Consider the following 22,023-nt stretch of genomic DNA (forward strand, 5'->3'; position numbering starts at 1 on the left):
GCTACGGCAGGACAGATATTAAAGCCCCACATATTTGTTGGATATACATGCAATATCTAAGGTTGTAAGTACTTTCGGTATTTACTGATAGTAGAACCCGAAAAATAACATGGTAATCCTGACAATTTGAAGAATGTTATGAGGAAGGCAGATTATCTGTACTTGAGTTTGACTAAATTAGCTACGAGCAGTTGTTAGATGAAGGAAAAAATCCAAACTATCTCTGCTCATAAGTATGTAGGACATTCAATAATTAAAGATGATGTATTCCTGTCAAACTTTCTAAAATAGTCAAATTAGATTAATTTTGGGGCGGCAGAATTCAAAAGATGTTTGAATAAAAAAATACCAACTGGCGCATCAAAAGTACATGTATTTAGATATATGTTCGTTCATGGAAAATAAATACTCACCGTGACTGAAGTAATCGATACTTTTTGCGAAGACAGGCTAAATTCTTTTGTATATAGAGCTTCTTCTTAAATGTAGGATTCATTTTGATGTATTCATGCAACGATTATAATTCCTTCCTTCCTACAAAGAAGAATGCATTGCCTTATATTAGTTCGTTTATAAGATAAATGACTTATAGAAGTAATTTCATAACTGAGTCAGTATTTTGATACGTTCCAAATTGTTCATTGTAAAATGATTGTAATAGCAATTGTGGGCAAAATTGTTGTGGTAATATCGTAGCGGGATAAAATTGTCGTGTAAAGTATAAATTGTTGGTAATACAATTGTGAAGCAATTTAATTCTTAGCAAATGATTGTTTGTAATTTCATTCCAATACATTAGTATCGTATGTAATTTGATTGCAATTATATTATATTCGGGGAATCAAACTATTGAACGATAAAAAAATTCTACCACAGCCTTTTCCTGAGCATTTTGGAGGCCTTCTAATATCCAAAATACCCCGCGGCCCTCATATTTACAGGTAAAGTGCGGGGGCCCAAACCAAGGACCCCTTCTAATATGCTATAATACACCCGAGACCGTGGGTTATGCAGTCAACTTGTTTTGGGCCCAGCATATTATATTATAGCATTTTAGAAGGAATTGGTTTGGGGCTTTTTATTTCAACTGAGGCCCAGGGTATATTTCTGTATGTGAGATAGTTCATAATGCTCTAGGAAAATGCTGCTGGGGAATTTTTTTAATTATTATTCAGTTTTTCATTTCATATGCATAAATTACATACAAAATAAATGAAGGAAGAAGGATCACGTAAGAAGATCACATTCATAAACATTTTAGTTTCTAATGATCCCTTTCCGAAAAAGAACCTACCTAAACACTATACACATATTACTGATCAAAAACAACTCAATAAAACTCCTCAACATACAGAATTTAGAACATACATACAAGCATATAGCTAAAACCAAAATAGGAGCAAATAAGATTAATATAAGAAGCAATCCACCATTAAAAGTAAAACCGTCTCCGTAGTAAGACTATTTCTTTTTAAGAGCTTAGTAAGATCTTACAATCCACTTTAAAGAGTCTAAACATTTTGCAGACATCGAGGGGGTAATACCTATTAACATCGCCTCCATATTTCCATCCAGATCCAGAGGTGTCTGGAACCATCAAAGAGAAGGCAGCATTTCAATAGCTAAGATCATAACAGTTATTATCTCTTCACCAGCCTAGGCCTCATAATTTGTAATTTTGCTTGCAATAAGTGCATTCGAATTCAATAACACAATTTCCAACACCTTCGTCTTTCCCTCGGACTCCTTTCGTTTTGAAAGCCCAAACAAAACCAGTGCTTTTCTAAATTTTGATTCTTGGTCTTCTAATCCCTTTACATCTAAGGAAATAAATACTATTAGAATTCGAACACTGGGATAATCTACGAAAGCGTGTATGGAGAAGTAAAAAGTTTTTACACAGTGTTTACATGGATTATAATAAAAAAAAGCTTGAGGGGCAGTGTGTATTTTTAAATGTAAGATAGTTCATAATGCTCTGGGAAAAGGCTGTGGGGGTTTTTTAAAAATCATTCAACAGTTAGATTGCCCGAACATAATATGATGGTCATGAAATTACCCACGATTATATTATCTTACAATGAAATTATCCACAACCATATTCCTTACAATGAAATTGCTTCATGCTTACCCACAACAATTTTGTCTCATCCTGATAATGTACACGAGGATTATACTACGCAACGATATTACCCAACAATTTTGTCCATAACCTTTTAACCATAATCACTGTATCGGACACCGTCTCATATAGATGCCGTCACAAATGACTAGACAGTGTCATCAGGTCAAAGGGCATGTAGTAAATTTTATAATTGAAAATCTCCACATTGATGGCGCTGTCTATTCACTATGACGTAAGCTCGTAATTTTCACATTATTAATAAATAATGATTTTATTGGAAAATGCGTTTCTAACTCATATAATATTGGCCTTGTTAGGTAAACGAGCCTTAGGTTTTCATATAGTATGACTGGATTGCTTAAATTTTTGAAAGGGATCCTAGTGACGAAATTTTCTAAGGACTCGATGATTTTTAAACTTAAACAATGCTCTCTAATGTAATTAAGAAGTTTTGTAAGAACAAAGTCGTTTAATTTCTAGTGAAAGTAGACGTTATCTCACATAATGTATAAACATTTAGGCCAAAAAGTAGAAGATACAGTTTTTATGAGGAAATTTAAAAACAACAAAAAATTATAGATTCAAGAAAGTGCAATAAAAAAGAGATCAGAGGACATTTTAACATCGGAACCAATTCATGTATACTTACGTTTTAACAAATTCCCATATTCGCCTAACTACAAATTTGTAGTAAATTTTAGAAACTTTTTAGAGTAGAAATGATCCTAAAATTAATTCCATATTATATAAAGAATATTCTCATAAAATAAAATAACTTTACAAATTATGTCCAATAGCATTGATAGGTACAGGGCGTTGAGATCAAATCGGTGCATTTTTTTTAAATCTTTAAATTGCCAGGGAAACCACATTTTTCTGCAAATTAACTTAAAAATTGCTTTAATTGTACATATAAATGAAGACAAAGATCTCATTTGATGTATTTGCCTCCAGCTCAAATCAGTGACTGGATCCGGGTCTGGAAGGAGGAGAAGGTATTGGAGAGGTAGTTCCTTGACATGTTGGTCATTATCTCCTTGTTAGAGACAATCAGAGAGCCTCGATGCTATGTTATGTTTTAGTTTTATATTCGATGCAGTTCTAGACAATATAACAGTGCTCACTCAGCCACTTCAGGACCTGTCTGAGATATGACAAGGTGCTGAGCTTTGTTGGAAGGTTCGAATTGAGACAACGGTCACATTTGAGATCTCTCAATTTGAAATCTCCATATTAATTCTGGACAAAAATAATTGTCACAGCATTATACTGTTCCTTTAATGTCAATTCTATCTTCTTTATATTTGGAGCAGCTGTCGCCATGTGCCAAAAAATATCACTAAAGTTTGTTGATAAAACCAGCAAAAAAAAAAAAGAAAGAGAAAGAGATACATCATAACGGAATCACCGACGCATCCAAGCACCTATTTGATCTTAACACCCTATTGTACTTTTGATGTTTTGTCCTTCTATGTTTTATAGTTCGACGTTTTGTCCAACCACCAAAATGGTCAGAGTATTTTGTTGTCTGCTGTTGATTTTTCTGCTTATTTTTTCCCTTATATGTGTAGCAAAAAAAAAAAAATATAGTCATATAAAATCATTGCCATCTGTATTAAATTTTGAGATGTCAAATAAGTGAAATAAACCACAACGTTGAAACAAATTTACATACATTACTTAAATGAACTAGAATAGGCCCTCGGCGGAGTACAAACCTCCGTTGCAATGTCTTTTCATTATGAGTCATGTATTTTTTACAGCTAAGGTAGGTGTAACATTGACCTTTAACATGGAGCTCTCAAAATTGATTTGCCTCTAACTGTTAACGTATACAACTTTCCTACAAAGTTTTACCAAAATCGGTTTGTAACTTTTTCTGTAATCCTGCATCCAAACAAATAAAATTATTCGTTGGTAGTGGTAAAAATTAAATAAACTTGAGTGAGCACTCGGTCGAGGCCAAACTCCGTCCAAAATCTCCATTTGTTCGAACGCTAGGGTCGATTTTGAGTTTCTAACGTTTTTTGTGACTTTGATATAATAAAATTTTGTTTAAATTTATTATTAACATACATGCCAGATGGTCCATTGAAATCTAATTCAATAATTAATGAAGGTTGATTGATTGAAATTTATTCATATTTTGATAATTAAAAATACAATCACAACACGCATGATAAAAAGCAAAATTCATTAAGAGCAAACTAGGTTATAATTTTATAAAGTTTAATGTTTTCATAATTGTACCATGTAATCATATTTTGCAATGGATTTTGAACCAATTCTGAACGGAAGAGCCATGTCGTTAAAGCCATAAATGTTTTTCTCTTGGGTGAGTCCTCTCCCTTGGTAGTGAGTGAGTCGTCCAGCCATTATAAACCATATTCCCTTTAGATATTCACAGTCACGAAATAAATGGGGAGCGTTTTATTTTTTTTGCAGCCTTGGCAAGGCGTGTCTCTCTCTATATACTACATTGCAAAGACGACCCAGTATCTCAGGTAGGACTACTGCTCAGGAGTGAGATATGAACCAAATAATGGCATCACAAATTGTATCTGGATCATTACGTTCCTTTATTTTGCATTTTATGATCCAGAAACAATATGTGAGGTCATTATTCGATCCATATCTCAATCCTAAGCAAGTTGGCTCATTGTTGGCTTCAATTCTTTAGGTAGACGCCAACATGGACAATGAGTCCAACATCAAGGCTTGTGCCCGATACTTTTGAATTCAATTTGTAACCTCAATAACTTCTTATTAATGTATTTTATCATTACCAAATACAAGTCTTCATTTCTTTGTCCACCTATTTTGACATTATGTGGATTTAGACTGATGCATATGCATGTTTAAATCTTTGCTAGATTTATAGTTTTGAGTAACGGTTAAAAACATGATAATCTTGTCAATTCTTCTCAATTCTACGTGTTGCTGTTCATAAAAATAAATATTGCTTTTTATATGTCTTCGTAGCTCTAAATCTACTGTTCCTTCAATTACAGGTATCTTATTATGTCTACATAAAATAGTCATAGTTAGTTTACGAGACAATATCTATATATAATTTTAAATTTATCTATGTATCTTGAATTTTATAACATAAAATATCATTTTTATAACTGGATCAAAATGACCCATAAGACAATCTTTGTATGTAGTGGCACAAAATAATATATTCTTTTACTATTCTTTATGTTGAGGTCTATTTAGAAAAAAGTATATTTAAATTTTATTGCTAAAAAAATATAAATAAGAGGTATTTTTCGTTGTTTGAATTTTAAAACGGGCCAATTTGACCAGTCAGACGACCTGAGGGTTAATAATTCACCCGATAGTTTGAAGTCACAATGCAATTAACATGAAAACTATAGTTATAACAACAACTGAATCTATCAACAACCTAAAAATGATTATGAAATTTACAATAAATATGAGGTGTGTTCAAAAGGACTTTGTATTTGTAGAACTTTTTTTTTAAAATCAATATTTATTCTGTCCCCTTCAAAGTAATCCCCCCTCAGATGCAATAACTTTGTGTCAATACTTTTTTCAATCCTCGAAGCACTTCACATAATCACTTTTCGGTATTGCCTTGAGCTCTTTCAGCGTTGGGAGATCTTTATCTCCTCAATCCTTGCAAATCTCCGTCCTTTCATAGGTCCCTTCAGTTTTTGGAACAAGAAAAAGTCACATGGGACCAAATCCGTCAATATGGTGGCTGAGGCATGATTGGGGTGTTGTATTTGGTCAAAAAATCTCTCAGAAGCAAAGATGAGTGAATGAACAGGGGTTATTCACAAGTCAAAAACGATTGATACAAGATACAAGATTTTGTATCCATGTTTTTCAATAGCTAAAAACCACGGGACATGCAAAGTAATTATAACCACTATGCCTGTCACAAACAAACGTAACATATTATATAGCTGAAGCAGTAAATATATGTTCGTGGCGAGCAAACCAAATGTATTTACGTTGTCTGGAAAATTTGAAAAGTGACCTTACTTATTAAACACACCTCGTATACAGGGTGTCCACGATAAATTGGAACTACTTTAAACTTCATCCAGATCCATAATGTGGATATTCGGGGTTAAATCATACTAATATAAAAGGTTGCGTGAACAATACACTATAACTTCCACCACAATTGTTTTGCCAACAAATAATAGTAATTATGGAACAAGCAAGGAGAGACATCATCCTCGAATTGGCTCGCGTGGGACACAAGCCCTCTGCTATCTACAAGCTTCTTAAGTACCCCAAGACCACGGTGTACCAGGTCTTCAATGCCTGGGAGGTTGAAGGGAAGGTCTGCCGCAAGGCCCACAACATGAGAAGTGACCGAATCCGCACTCCCCGCTTCCTTGAAGGCCTCCGGAAGTCCATCAAGGCTTCGCCAGGGACTTACTTGTCCAGTTTGGCCAAGAACCGTGGAGTGAGCAAGCAGCTGGTCTCCAAGGCTGTGAATGAGGACGTCGGGTACAGGTCATACCGAATGGCCAAACAACACACCCTCACGGCATTCATGAAGGCCACCAGGCTCACTAACGGTAAGCTTCTCCTCCTCAATGACCTGAAGAGCCATCTTCTTCTCCGACGAGAAGAACTGGGCTGTCGACAGAAGCAACAACGTAAGTCATCAGGACATGCAAATCCTTTAGGGGCAGGATGGAGAAGATGGTGGCTGCTGAGGGAGGACATGTTGAATAAATTTATTGTTTAATATCATGTCCAACTTTTTCATATTAACAAATACACTCCAAATTCCATTTTTATCAAGCAGATTGAATTTTAAGATAGTTCCAATTTATCGTGGACACCCTGTATAGTTAAGCAAATAGCGGAACTTTTTGAAACTGTAACTATAGATTAATTGGTTGCAATTTTATCATGCTCTTAAATCTATTTGTTTTTGCATGTTCTTTTTTACATTTTTATAAAAATATCTTCGCCAAAATGGTCTTTACTACGTTTTGTACGTCTGACTGTTTGTTCGTTAAACGTTTTATACTTTTACGTATTTGCATTTTGACGTTATGGCATCACGCAATGTGAAAATCCAGATGACGACATTCAATACATGTAAATTTAATTAATTTTCTTTTAAAAAATTGGATATTGTTCAACTAGTAATTACATGATATTATAATTTTCATAATGATAATATGATTAAATAATACTGATTTAGTCTAATCATCGCTATTGATTTTTAGACAGTACTCAAATGATTATACTTTTTATGATAATACCATGGAATTATTCGTATATAATGATATTTAATTATAGATTGGTAGAGGGGTTCTTAATGTATTTTGTATCTTTGGAATGATCTTTAGTACATCACAAGAGCTGAACATAAGAACATATATTTTATTAATAATGTAAAAAAAATATGTTCAAACACCATCCTTTTTTTTTAAACAGCAAAACAGCAAAATGAAGCCTAAAAAAATGTACTTACTGTTTCAAACATGTTCCTAACTTGAGGATTTAGTTGTTCAGTGATTTAAACATGTAAATTTGAACCCCCTACTAATTAAATAGCTTATATGAGTGTAATTAACTTATTTCAGGGTGAATATTTCAAACTTGCTTCCTTCAAATAAGCCAGATGATAGTAAGTCCATCGTTAGAGAGGACAACATCAAGGAATCTAAAACTGACGTAAGTTATTTTTTTAGTCATTTTTTGTAAATTTATAAAGTATTCTGTGGTTTTGATAAAGGAAAATGCTCTGGAATCAAAGGAGGATGTATCCCAAGCCTTGGAAGAGAGATCTGTTTTAAACTATACAAAATTTGTACCTCAGTCCATCAAATCGATTGTATCCCCAGGGGATTCAGGTAAGACAATGTAAAAAATCAGATTTCTTTCAAGATATTAGGGCACAAGGAATATCAGTCATTTTTTTTTCATCTCGCCTGGCAGCATTGACGTATTGGATATACATTTAATTACTACTTCAACGTGAAGATGGTGGTAGCAATTGTCAATAAAAACTAGTCACATCCATCTAGCCTCTGTTGACAGTTACTCCCCAAAGCTTCAGCCATTTTGAAGGGGCAATTGTAATGCCCTATTCGTTCGAGTGAGTTATAAAATATTTGTTTTTTTAAAGACAATACGTCTACGCAAATCAAAAATGATTTGGATTGAGCTGCAAGTAAATTTCACTGGAGTAAATGATGCTTCAATGTCCCATCTTTGACTTGTGTAGGCGTATTGCCTTTCAAAAACAAATATTTAATAACTCACTCAAACAACTGTAACATAACAACTGCGCCTCCAAAATGCCTGAAACTTTGATGAGTAACTGTCAACAAATGCTAGATAGATGTGGCTAGCTTTTATTTACGAGTGCTGCCATCTTCACGTTGAGGTCGGAAACTTTTCAGACCATCCACGCATTTGGTTAAACTTTTACTAAATACGTCACAAAAATGGTTGTGCTTTTCAATCTTTTTTTTCTTCATAAAAACAGTGGTATACCTGATCTGTAGGTAGTTTAGATTCCAACAGGCTCGGTTTTAGCGAGACTGGGGCCTGGGGATAAGGATAAATAAGCTGTGGCCTCTTAATTCTTTTATTTAAAAAAGTATATTTTTCAAAAAAAATAGTTGCACTTCTCAAGAAAATAAGTGGGGACCTTTCTTTTTTTCCAATTAACCTCTTTTAGAAAGTTTCTAACGAACACCTGTTTTAAGCGTGTTCCTGCACAAATGAACCATGCCCAGTTTTCAAACTTAGAATTGTTACAAAGTATGACATCTGGTTTAAGAGGTTACCTGCACTAAGTAGTCGTTATTGCAGTTTCCTCTGCCTAACCAAAAAATACAGTCTACTCTATGGAATCGACGACGTAGCTTATAGACAACGCGCTAAGGAGAATTTATTCTTTTTAACTCAATGTACATAGGTTTGCACCCCAGTCATTCCTAGAGAAAGACTTTATGTATGGCATATATACTTCACACAAGATTCTTTGGTTAGATTGAGTTATTATAATAATATTTTGTTTACTGATACTTAATAAGTGCAACTCCATCTAACCAATTAAAGGAATATTAAAAAAAGTTTAATGTGTATATGTAAAATTATATACAGTACGGGGTTCATCAAGAGCATGGCCTACAACACTTGCAGACAGGACCCCCCTCCCTAAAACCAGCTCTGCATCACTTGCACACAGGACCCCCTGCCTAAAACCAGCCCTGATTTTTACATAAATTTGTTTTCAAGGAGACACCAAGGAGGATAAAAAATTCTCTGACAATGCCAATATCAATGACATGGAGAACAACAAGGACGCAACTCATGCCACATTCAACGAGATCACATTACTTGATAAAATGGAGTCCAATGGGAATCCGAGAGAAGGGAATGGAGATGAAAAGGAAAAGTTTAAAAACAACAACTCCAAAAGTAATTCCCGTATCGTCATGTCCAAGCATGCTGTTAATTTAGGATGCTACACCTTAAATTTGGGGACCGACTCTGGACAAAAAATCTATTCTATGCTCATGATAGTACTCCCAATGATTCCTTTACTTATTTTAATTGGAAGGATTAGTTCGAACCTGGTTTACAATCAAAACTCCGAAAAAGATCTCAAAATGTAAGATGGCGTCACGAGTATCTAGAGTTGTAAAAAAAACTTTTTGTGTTGTTGCAAACTAAGCTAGTGTTGTGTCGATCCTTATTTAGGAACGCAGTACAGTTCAGTCCGGTCCTAAAATAGGTTAATATTGATCTTTCATGACGTCATCGTGTTTTTCCTATTTTTAATTACTCCGTTAAAAAAAATGCATGCTATAGGTGGATAATCAAATGCCCCTATTATTTTTCCCCTCTTTTTGTGTTCTATTGTACAATTTTAGAAAAAAACTTTTTATTCACTTTTTATAGGTTAGAAAAATGTCTATCAAAATTATTCTTTGTAAATTAACTTAAAATGTCCTCTTAGTACCTACATTCACTAAGTAAAAAGTTTTGCCTATTTTCATAATTTGATCGAGATGTGCTCCCTAAAGATGACCTTTATAGAACAATGCAATTTTGTACATGTCATTTTCATACGATATGACAACTTTTCCGCACTATCTGTAATCGAAATTCGACAAAAGTTGACAATCAAACCGGTCTAATTTGATTAATATCCTTCATAAATCCTAAACATTGTTAGGAATAATTCCAAGGACCGACAGTCAAGAACCGGTTTCAAGGATCAACAGTCCCAAGGATCGATAGGGCCGGTCCTAAGACTGAAGGAGACTTCACCAAACAAATAAGGATCTATCCAAAGACTGAACTGGATTTGACCAAATAAATAAGGATCAAGGCAACAAAACACTGAAAACATATATATTTTTTCTTTTCGAAAGCTGTAATCATTATTCTTTCCTCCTTGACGAGGGAACATTTAAGTATAAAGTAACTTTGTGTTTGTGTATGAGCTCATGGAAGATGGATGATTAAGGTTCTACATGTACCATGCATGTACATGCAGTTTATTTCTAAGAACTTTCTCCTTTTCGAAGTAAAGAGGTTCTGTGATTTGTAATATGTCTGTTTGTGGAAGAGAAAACGCCATATTAGTTATTTTTCTGATTATAAAATCAAGTTTATCATGGCATTTTCACCACATAAAACAAAACACATTTTAAATCAATGAACTTCTTTATTTTGAAATGGAGAATTGGCGAGTTTTGTAAATTATAGTAAACAATGTTCTGAAAAAGGATTTGTCTATGGATCCGTTCCAAAATTATACACGGGGTTAAAGTGCCTATTAGGGAAAGAGGTGTCATGTACATCAATCAAGAATGTTTCTTCCTATCTCTAATTCTGATTCGTCTAAAATTCATTATATGCGCTTTTTCATCTCTTGCGCAGTTCATTGTTATATTACGTCTTATGACTAAGATTTATCTAATGTAATGTAATAGCCATTTCGGACATGTATTTTATTTATGTATTTTTCTTTACAGTAAACCAAAAAAAATAATTTATTAATTAAAACCAAAATTCATAATTATGCTCTAAAAATCATCTACAAATAGTATTTATATTCTATATTATTTTATTGAGATAAATAATGAATCATGAACATAATTCATTTACATAGTTATTGTTTGCTGTTTATTTCTACAACCTTGTCTCCTATTTCTTTTTTTTTTGTTTCTTTAGATGTGATAATCCACCTTTACATTGATGATTTGTTGGGTTTCTATAAGTGTAAGTCCTTGTTAGACTCCGGATAGTATAGTGAGAGGATTGTAAGGGCGTACGCAGAATTACTTATATATATAACTTTTTTTTTTTTTTTTTTGGGGGTTGATTTTTTTTATAAAATAAAAAAAATTAAAAAATCATTTTCTGATCACAAAAAGTTACAAAAAAATATTCCAATGTTTAAATGCTTAAAGAAAAAATTCAAAAATCTTAACTAGTCTCAAAAAATTAAATTTTTCTGAAAAAAATTTCAAAAATCCCCATCCATTCACAAAAAATAGAAAAATTAATATATATCCAAATATTAAATTTTCTGAAAAAACCATTTCAAATGGCAAACTTTTTGAAACAACAATTTTAAAATATTAGACTTCTTGAAAAAACTATTTCAAATATTAAAATTTTCTAGTAAAAAACAAAAATCCCGTAATTTGGAGGGGTCTACACCCACCCCTGCGTACACCCCTGCATTGTCATCAAAGTCATTCTTTTATATGCATTTACAAGACAAAGCGTGGGGTTTTTTTTTATTTCCTTCCTCGCCGTCTCTTGTCTTTTTGGAGCTAATCTAATAAAGTGTCCTGACAGCTAAGCTTCTTTACTCCCCAACATTCTTCAAATTGTCAGGATTACCACGTTCATTTTTTTTATTTTTTCAATATACATTCAAGTCATATACTTTACAACTCTAGGAATAACTCTATGTATATAAAAAAGATCGGTTATTATTATATTCTACTTAAAGATTGAGAAAAGAAGTTATGGATGCCTTGGACATTGCAAATCTCGTTCAAGAACTTCAAAAGGAACGAGCTGCGGTTGCATTGAATAATTTCTTATGGAACATGGATTCATCACCCAATATTGATTCCATCAAAAAAATATCAAAGCTTACATTAATTGATGTTGATGATCTGAATAAGGCATTGAATCTCTCAACTAGGTATTTATTCATCTATATTTAATTACACTGGGGAAAACTCATTTTGTACGAATGAATTCAAGACAAAAAAGGAACTTTTTTTTTTCAGAATACAAAACTGATCTCCATTTTTCTATCAATCATACAAATTCTGAAATATCTGGGGTTGTAGTAATTCGGGTCTATTATCATTCAGAGTCATTTACCCCCGTAAAACAATCACCAAATTATAAGTAGGAGTAATTAAACTTATGTAAAAGTATAGATTCTATATCACGTTCGGAATTCGATTTATTTTGCTTTTTAAACCAAAAAATAATGACACTCTTCTTAAGACCCTTATAACTTATTCATGATACAAAGTGATGATGAATATCATAGCTTATGTTATAGAAAAAAATTCAATATATATGTAATTTAAAAAAAAAGAAGATCTATTTTAAAAATATGCATCTCTAAGGATTTTGGTACAATATTGTAGCTTGTAAGTGATTCTGTTTAATTCCTATGTACAAAATTTACTCCCCCCCCCTCCTCCTAATTGTTCCCCTGTGTTATCAATCTTTTAAATTGTTTAACAGATACCATTAGGGGATTTTATTAATATACACCATATCCTAAGTTGATTACTGTACTCAGTAAATTAAAACATTCCACACCAATATATTTACAAATAGTTATAAGGCACAATATTTAGTAAATAACAGATAAATTGGCAGAACCTGATTATGAAAGAATGGTATCTTAGATTTTTTACTGATTGCATCAAATAAAATATCGGAGCAAGCATCAAAATTTCTAAAAAAAAAATCCCCATTCCCATACGATGGAGATATTGGATATTATGACCAATATATCAGCCCCAAATCTAATACAATCGTAGTACTTATATCAGCACAGCAATCATGGAGAATTAATGCGTGTAATAATGTTTTACTAAATGAAACTTAGCTAGCACATTTTAATACTAAAACTATTTTGTATATTTCAAAGATTTGCAGATACGGATTCAGCGTTGGAAAGCATCAATAATTGGCCTTCCCGCATGGACATTCAATCTCATAATTGGCCTGGGAAATTTTTTAATTCTAAATTGTCCTTTCAAGTGAAACATGGAGTTTTTAGATCCAATTTAAAAACTGGAGAAAAAACAATATTTGAAGTGTTGAAATGGTAAAAAATATATAATACATATTGATAGGGATGGGATTTTTGTAGAGCGTGGAGCAGGGAATATTATAGGTTCCTGATATATGACATTGTTTTTAAGGGGGAGAGATGAATTAATTAAACGTTGAAGGAGAACCTTCAACATTGGCATTGGTCCAGGTAAATTTTAAAGTTATATTTAACAGTAAAACAACTTTCTTTCTTCTAATGCGTGGAAATACGGTTTTAGAAGTTGTCGTGTGGTGTGTGTAGTTTCATACTAGAGGTAAGATTCTACAGTTTTCTTGTAAATATAGTCGCTTTCATGAGTTGGAGTAGTGATAAATGCTCGTTTGCCGTCGTAAATAAATATTTCCAAAAATAGTTTTTTTATTTTATATAATTGCAATTTAGCTACGTAGGATTCATAAAAATCACTTAATTGCTTCAATTTCTAATATAAAACAAACTTTTTTTTTAAATTCATTTTCATCATTTGGAATTTGATAAATTATTTGAACGCAAATGCCTCTACAAATAATGATGTTAGAGAACACAAATTGGTACCATAAGATTAAGTGTCACACAAGAATTTTAAAATTTGGTTCAAATCGGGCAATTGAAAAAGGATTTATTCTAGAAAACCAAGATTTTTAAAACCTTTGCCAAATTGTCAATTACTAACTTTTTAATCAACTAATCATATACAACTCTATGTTATTGATTCAATTTTGCATCTCTTAAGCCTCTCAAGGAAAAGTAATTTAAGAGAAACAAAAAAAAAAAAAAAACGGCAAAAATCTCGGGGTATTAAAATACTGAAGGTCGGTTTATTCAGTATATGGACAATATAGGACGTCACGTATCTGATATGATTTTTAAAACTACCTAAATAAAACTTTAAATGTGAACTATTACTATGTAATCAAAAACAAAATATTTCTGATTTATAAAACTGGTTTTATTGCCTTTTGAAAAAAGGAAATTATGCTCTTCCATCATGCACATATTATTATGCAATTTCTTTTTTAAATACACAGGGATTTGCTCTGTCCTATAGATGGAGATTTTAGCACTGCGATTGTCCATTAATGAATGTATATCATTTTAAAACAGAACTATAATACCAACAGTCTTTCCTTTTCTAATTACAAAACTCTATTTTTGTCCCTACAAAAATATCATCCCTAATTATGGGTTAATAGTTTCTTTAAATCTCTTAGTTAATTACTTAATTATCATTTACGCAGGTATGACTACATCAATTCATTTATACTCGACTACATTGCATATTCGATCCATGTGTCCTCCATTGGTGGATTTTATTTATATATTATTGCACTACAAGACTTACTCAGAGCTACAGAATATACAGGAGCCTCTGGGGTCTATGCAATTCGATATTACATTAATGGGAATTTGACGGAAGAAAATCATCGTAATTACATAACACTTGATGCTCTCCAGGAGGATTATCTCCATAATGCATATAACTCCATGCCAAATATTACGATAACTTTAGATGCGATTATAAAGGATCCGGATATCCGGTGGAAGGTGTATAATAATAGCAGAGCAGAGGTAAAAACATATGCTTAAATATGCCAGGGCTTGCAAAATTTCAAATCGTTAGTAGCCCTTATTACAGGTAGTCTCCAGGTTTTGATAATCCGAAAGGAAATAAACTGGTCAATGACGTCAGTAGCCCCTTTTAGAGGGGGAGTTGACCCCCCCCTCTAGAAGTTTGGGAAGCTCCTTCCCCAAATTTTTTATCATATTTATATAAAATTTACCCATTGATAAAAGTAATTATATATCAGGGGTATCCGCAGGACTATGTATATATATATATATATTTTTTTTTTTTGGTGAGGGGGGTTGTTGTTAACAATTTTTTGAAAAAAATAGAAAAATTATAGAAAATTAAATATTTTTGAAAAAAAAAAATGAAAAATTAAATATTTGGAAAATTTTTCGAAAAGTAAATTTAGAATATGAAATTTTTTCGAAAACAAATTCAAAAGTAAATTTAATATATTACATTTTTTCGAATTTTCAAAAATCCATAGATATTCTATTGTATCATTAGTTTATTGAAGGCCGCCTTATAGATTTTTTTTTGGGGGGGGGGGATTGCAAAATTTCCCTCCAAAACATCCCATTTTCCGACTTAATTGATGTTTTTTTATAAAGTAAAATTTATTTTTAATTTTTAAAATGGCATTTATATCAAAAAAGGTTTTTTTTTTTGTAAAAGAACATCTCATTTTCCTACCACATATATAAAATGACCTTTTTAAGGATGAATATTCATCTTTCCTTGGAATTACTACATAAATAATTATAATTTAGCGTCTGAGACCCTATTTTTCAAGACTCAAATAACAAAAGCAAACAAATATCAACTTTTGTGCGGCCTTTCATTGAAATATAGTGTGTTTCTGATTGTTTTTTACCTTAATTTACCAAAAATTTCGGAAATTGTACCCTACAGATTGTTTTTTTTGAAAAATATTTTTTCACGACATCTACATAATTTAGTGTTACTTTCCACCTTAGAATATATATAAAGAAAAGAAAAAACACCACAAATATTGTTTTTTAGCTACACTTTTATAAATTCTAATTCTATTTTAATGATTTCTGTATTTTTTTTCTGATTCATCACAAAATGCCTTATAGAAAGACTAATAAATTCATTATTTTTGATCAAAATGACAAAAATATACAACTTTATAATTAAAAAAAAGAGCACTTGGGTATGTCTGAGAGCACGAGGAGAAGAGTCAGTCATAAGGTATTACTAAATTAAGAGCCATCAGCTGTTTTTTATATGATTTTGGGAGGGAGAAAATATTTTACTCCTATAGAGAGGAGAACCTTCAACATTTATACACATGGAAAAGATTGCAAAATTATATTAAAACATATTTATTATTATTTGATTATACTTTTCAAAAAAAAAAAAAAAAAAAAATTACACTAAACGTAGGCGGGAATTAATTATTGAGAGCAAGATATTAGCACCACGGCGATCTATTAAAGAATGAACAAACAAACAAAAATGAGCGCACGCATTAAACGTTTTTTCTTTTTTTAATCTCAATACTATTTTTTTTTTCTACGTTTTTCCCGACTACATTGATCAAATGTTACTCTCTGTATACCACAGAAACATAAGTTTTGGGCTATAAAGGTCATACTTCTGAGGGTCAAAAACGATCAGATAGACACAACTTTCATCAAAGGGCAAATATTTCTTGACTAATGTATTCCCTGAGGCGACGGTCATTTCTGTGCTTGTTACTTAATCTTTTAACAAAAAATTTACTTGACAGGTTACACGGAATGCAAACATAAACTCCAATACCAAAATGGCTGTTCAACAGTTTGAAGCCATGTTCATGTATGCATCCGCCCTTCGACGGATTCTGGTAGAAATGTCTAATAACATAAAATATCTGGTGGACAACCATGCAGAAGAAATAAAGCATAATAGCAAGTGGCCCATTATATTGATGATCTGTTTAGTGATCTCCGTTCCAATTATCGTATATTTATCTTCAAAAGCAAGCTACTCCATGCGACACTCATCGAAAATGTTTGATGAGCAAGCTGAAATCCTAAATAAGGAAAGAAGAAAAACAGATGGACTTCTTTGGCAGCTTCTTCCTCCGGATATCATAGCCAAATTAAAGGCAGGGGATCAACCTCCTCCAAAGTTGTATGAGAGCGCAACCGTTTTCTTTGGAGACATTGTTGGATTTACAAATTTGACTGCGATGAGTACTGCTGGTCAAACAATTCAGTTTTTGAATGATTTATACAATATGTTTGACAATTATATCGACAACTTTGATGTTTACAAGGTATTATTTAAAAACATTTATAACTCAATTGATTAATTATAATTATTAAAAGGTTGAAATCGTTGGAGATGGGTATCTGGTGGCATCTGGACTCCCCATTCCAAATGGATATAAGCATGCGACAGAGATCGCCACAATGGCTCTTCAACTCATGTTTCAGGTTGAGGGCTTCAAAATATCTCATAAACCAACATATAAACTTAGAATGCGAATGGGTATTCATTCCGGTGGTTGCGTTGGATCGGTAGTCGGATCGAAAATGCCTCATTTCTCGGTTTTTGGAGATACAGTAAGGCATATCCTAATAATCACATTATTAGTGTAGTGATGTAAATAAAAGCTTTCTCCTGGCGATTGTAAAATACTAACATCCGTTGGCAGCCTGGTTATTTTAGGGAATGTTATTTAGGACTGAAAACTGCAGTCCCCTCCATTTCTGTCTCGGTTCTGTCCAGTTCAGCCCTGCATATTAGTCCTAAAAACTAAAATTCGGTCATATCATTGTTCAGCTTACAACAAATCAGATAAGGCAAATATATTTATGAACAAAGGAGGAATTGCTCTAAAGGACTCCCTGTAATGCTTGTGATTAGAACTTTGTCAGTCCTTATTTATTCGATACAGTTCAGTCCAGTCTTAGAACCAGCCCTATAGGTAACTGGGACTGATCCTTAAGACTCTCAATATTAAAATCCATTAAAAGAGAAGAAATACAGTTGAGCAACGTCATCAAGGACCCAATTTTATAAGTTTTTAGGACTGATATACAGGACTGAACTGGGCTGGAACGATACTATATGCAAGCAACTGCAGTCTTCAGTCCTCAATATGGACAGACACAACACTACTTGTGATTAATTAAAAAATATGCGCTTGCATTATGTGAGACAAAAACCAGGAAGGCGAAATGATGTCAAACATACAAAAAATTTATTACATGGTTATTTTTTTTTGGTTCTTTATTTTTTGATGAAAATCGTGTGTATTTTGGGAATGTTAAAAAAAAAGAAAACGAAAATCAACATGGTAACCCTGCCAATTTGAACATGTTTTGGAGATGAGCAGCTTCGCTGAACTAAAAGATGATAGGACAAGGGAAATAAAAAAGGACATGTGCAGAATTACTCTCATATCAGTCCTTAAATTCTACTCCGTGTCCAACACGGACTTACAGATATAACTCTGAAACAAATCCTCAAGGTTACTCTAGGTCTTTTATGAGCCCACACGAATGTTACATCATGTGTTGAATATAATTGAATTTAGTAGGAAAGAAAGATCCCTTTTCAGGAGTTAAATAATAATGACAACAGCTGTGGAAAAGAAAATTCATTCTCCAGATTACCAGCTAAAAAATACACACGATTTATATCACTAGTTATGCAGTAGCCAACATTATTTTTATAATTATTTTAGACGCTCCTGGAGGAAGTTTTTATTTACGTCACTCCTCATTCTTAATGTTAATGTATCTCCACCCTAGGTCAATATTGCAGCTCTTATGGAATCAACGTCTGAGCCCATGAAAATCCAAATATCTGAAACCACAAAGAGACTTTTGGAAAAAGGAAAATTTGAAACGGAGGTTCGAGGTCAAATAATTGCTCCAAGAATTGGAGAGTTGACAACTCATTGGCTTCATAGAAAAGTCCTTAATGTCAATCCGTCAATAATGGATTTATCTAGAACGTATACGGATAAATTAACAGACCATGCCGGGGAAAAAATTAAATCCGAATCCAATTTACTGGAACCAACATTTACTGATGATGTACGATCTTTAAATAGTTCCGCAAGTAGTACTTCGAATAATGTACCTGGCGGGTCAGTGTCCATATTTGTTTCGGATGAGTACACGAGAACATGATTGGACTCAGTTTTCTTAATCGTCTTTTTTTTACTTGCATGCTAATGTCTAACATGTACGTATATTTGCCAGAATCGCCTTTCGATAATGTTTGATACATATATATTAATGATTATTCGTACAATTAAATGAACAAACTACAGCGTATTACTTATTTACAATCATAATAGGGATGGGGTTCGGGTTATATTTTAAAACCGGGTAGACACGGGTAATTTAACTTCAAAGTCGGATAGACGGGGTATTTTAATACCCCCCAAAAGCAGGGGCGTTAATAGCTGTCATCATTAAGGGGGAAGGGGGTATCATCGCCAAAAAGTATCAAACTGCTATACAATTACTTATATAAATAGTTTTATTTTTATATATACTAGCAGAGGCTGCCCGCATTACAGGGCTGAATAGAGGAGAATACAAACAAAGAATGAAGGTAGAAGGAAAGAGAGAGAGAGAGAGATCACGTACTTACCTTTATTGTATCACGCAACCTGTTTCTTTGAAAAGAAACAGAAAAAATTCAGAAATCATCGGGTAATTAGCCAAATCAGTCAATCATACCAACTGCTATTTATCTTGTAAGTACTCCCAGACGACCATTGTTATATTATTTATTCACCATAATTAAAATGAATTACAAATTTATATATCGTAATATCAAAATCTGTATTGTATTTTATTAGATATGTATTATAATTTCTATATGATAGCCAAAATTTATTCATATAAATAATAAAATGGCTAATATATATATATATATATAAACGACAAGGTATTAACAAGAAAATGTATTCCTGTCCTTTTGGAAACGGAGGATAATTATAGAATAACATATTACTTTGTTTATTTATCATGACGTATCAAATGAGATGAGTGAATTGACAACAAAATCTATGGGGTATTTTTGTTTTTGTTTTATTTTGGTCAAAAACAACCTCTTGATGATCTTGGAGGGCCAAAATAATATCATAAGAACATGTTTGGGCATCTTATATGTCTACTTGCTAAATTTCAGACAGATCTATGCGACCATTTTAGGATTCCATGTGACATAACAACAAACACAGACTAAAAATATATAAATATAAATGATAAAAAAATCATAATAGGGATATGTTTCGGACTCGGAAAGACCGGGATTGTTTAATACCCAAAAGTAGTGTTTGATCGGTCCTGGGGCTAAACATAGGACGGATTCACGGTTTTTCGGATTTGGGTCGGATTTTTAGACGTAAATATTTGGGTAAATCTTACCCGAACTTTTGGATCTAGATCCGAAACCAAAAATAGACGGATACTTTGCTTGAATTATATTACGCAAATTTTGGGCGTAAATAAAATAAAATCAGTATCATTTTAACTTATTACTAATGCCCAAATAATAAATAACCCAATGTTATTACTATTTAAACAGAATTGTTGTATTATTACAATTATTTATTTAATAACATTGGACAAGTCGTAATCTTTATTGTATCTCGCAACCTCAAATACGAAAATAAACAAAAAAGTCTTAAAATCAGTGGGTAGTTAATAAATTCTTCCAAATTTGGAATTATTATACAATAAAGGAAAAGTTGTGTGATATAATAGAGGTAAAAACATGTGAGGTAACGCTTTGTGGAATAATCACGCAATACAACTGTGAATATAGCTTTGTCTGCAATACACAATTAAGATAAATAGAGTGTACGTTCTATATAGACTTTATTTTATAACGAGGATGAAGTATTAGACAATACTAAAAGCTTTTTAAGATCTAAAAACCCCCTTGGATCCTTTTTATGTTCCATTAAAGTGCAAGTACTCGAAGCCGGTTTGAGTATTGGATCTTTTCAGATAATACAAGTTTACTTTTACCGTACTTTATGATAAAATGATGAAAATCCAGTGTATGGCCTGTTTTTTTTTAGGAATTGGTGATGTGAAGAATGAATTTTCTTTTCCTTAGCAGTTGTCACTCTTATTTAATTCCAGAGTAGTGAACTTCCTTTCTACTACATTCAATCATATTCAAAACCTGATTAAACATTCCTGTGTACTCATAAAAGATGGAGAGTTACCCAAGGGCTTTGTTGCGGAGTTATAATTGTAAGTACTTGTTGGACTCAGAGTAGAATTGGGGATCACCAAAGGAGTAGTTCTAGCAAATGTACTTGTTTATATCCTTGTCGCCTTCCTCCATAGTCACAGCTGATAGTAGATGATGTAATGAAACTTCATAAGTATGATTCTTTCTCTCCTCTTAAACAGTCTTCAAATTGTGTCAGGGTTTCATCATTGTATATAAGCATTACACTCATCCCATAAACCATTATATGCCAAAAAAAATAAGGTATCGTTCGAACAAATTAAACTTATCATATCGGTTATAAACACCTATAATCTTCAAATTATACTACCTGAATTACTTTAGTTATTATTGTTGTAGGTTTGTTTCATTATTTATGGGTTTCATAATATTACTACAACCAATGGTGTTTAAACCATTGTTTTTGGTTGATAAATAACTTCGACTAAAAACATTTATGTGAATGAATATTAAACGTGATTTGGTTTCAAAACCAAAGATTTGCTTAATTTGATAAACATTATACATCTAAAAATCATTATACCTGGAATTTTATTTTAAAATGATATTAATACAAATGAATTAATTTATCTTCTCATATCTCCCAATCCCATAGACCTCCAACCAGCCTTTTTTTTTTTAATGTGAGATATTTATTTTATCTTCTCCTGATAAAAGTTTTATCTAAATACGAGGATATGATGTTTCAGATATTTAAGATAAAAAAATATGGCAGACGTCAATCATACGTTATTATGCTCAACTTTATAAAAATTGTAT

The 22,023-nt window shown here is 32.4% G+C and overlaps 2 protein-coding genes across 2 annotated transcripts in view; one reads left to right on the forward strand and one right to left on the reverse strand.

Moving 5' to 3' along the window:
• Positions 1–536, reverse strand: part of LOC121125591 (uncharacterized) — a 39,364-nt gene extending 38,828 nt beyond the window's left edge. The window contains exon 1 of the mRNA XM_040720780.2: positions 414–536. Coding sequence (XP_040576714.2) covers positions 414–496 — 83 coding nt within the window. The 5' untranslated portion in view covers positions 497–536. The remainder of the gene's footprint in view (positions 1–413) is intronic.
• Positions 537–7,395: 6,859 nt separating this feature from the next.
• LOC121125518 (uncharacterized) lies at positions 7,396–19,317 on the forward strand. The gene is made up of 10 exons (XM_040720719.2): positions 7,396–7,651; positions 7,711–7,801; positions 7,863–7,980; positions 9,377–9,752; positions 12,114–12,311; positions 13,284–13,463; positions 14,690–15,020; positions 16,778–17,308; positions 17,361–17,597; positions 18,792–19,317. Coding segments are annotated over exons 1-10 (2,448 nt in total). The 5' UTR covers positions 7,396–7,649; the 3' UTR covers positions 19,176–19,317.
• Positions 19,318–22,023: the final 2,706 nt, after the last annotated feature.

Source organism: Lepeophtheirus salmonis, chromosome 10, assembly GCF_016086655.4.
Source record: "Lepeophtheirus salmonis chromosome 10, UVic_Lsal_1.4, whole genome shotgun sequence".
In the NCBI taxonomy this organism is placed as follows: domain Eukaryota; kingdom Metazoa; phylum Arthropoda; class Copepoda; order Siphonostomatoida; family Caligidae; genus Lepeophtheirus; species Lepeophtheirus salmonis.

Coding starts and splice junctions, on each gene's coding strand:
- LOC121125518 (XM_040720719.2), top strand. Junction 7,981..9,376: donor TGTATCCCCAGGGGATTCAG/GTAAGACAATGT, acceptor TTTGTTTTCAAG/GAGACACCAAGGAGGATAAA. Junction 13,464..14,689: donor ATATTTGAAGTGTTGAAATG/GTAAAAAATATA, acceptor TCATTTACGCAG/GTATGACTACATCAATTCAT.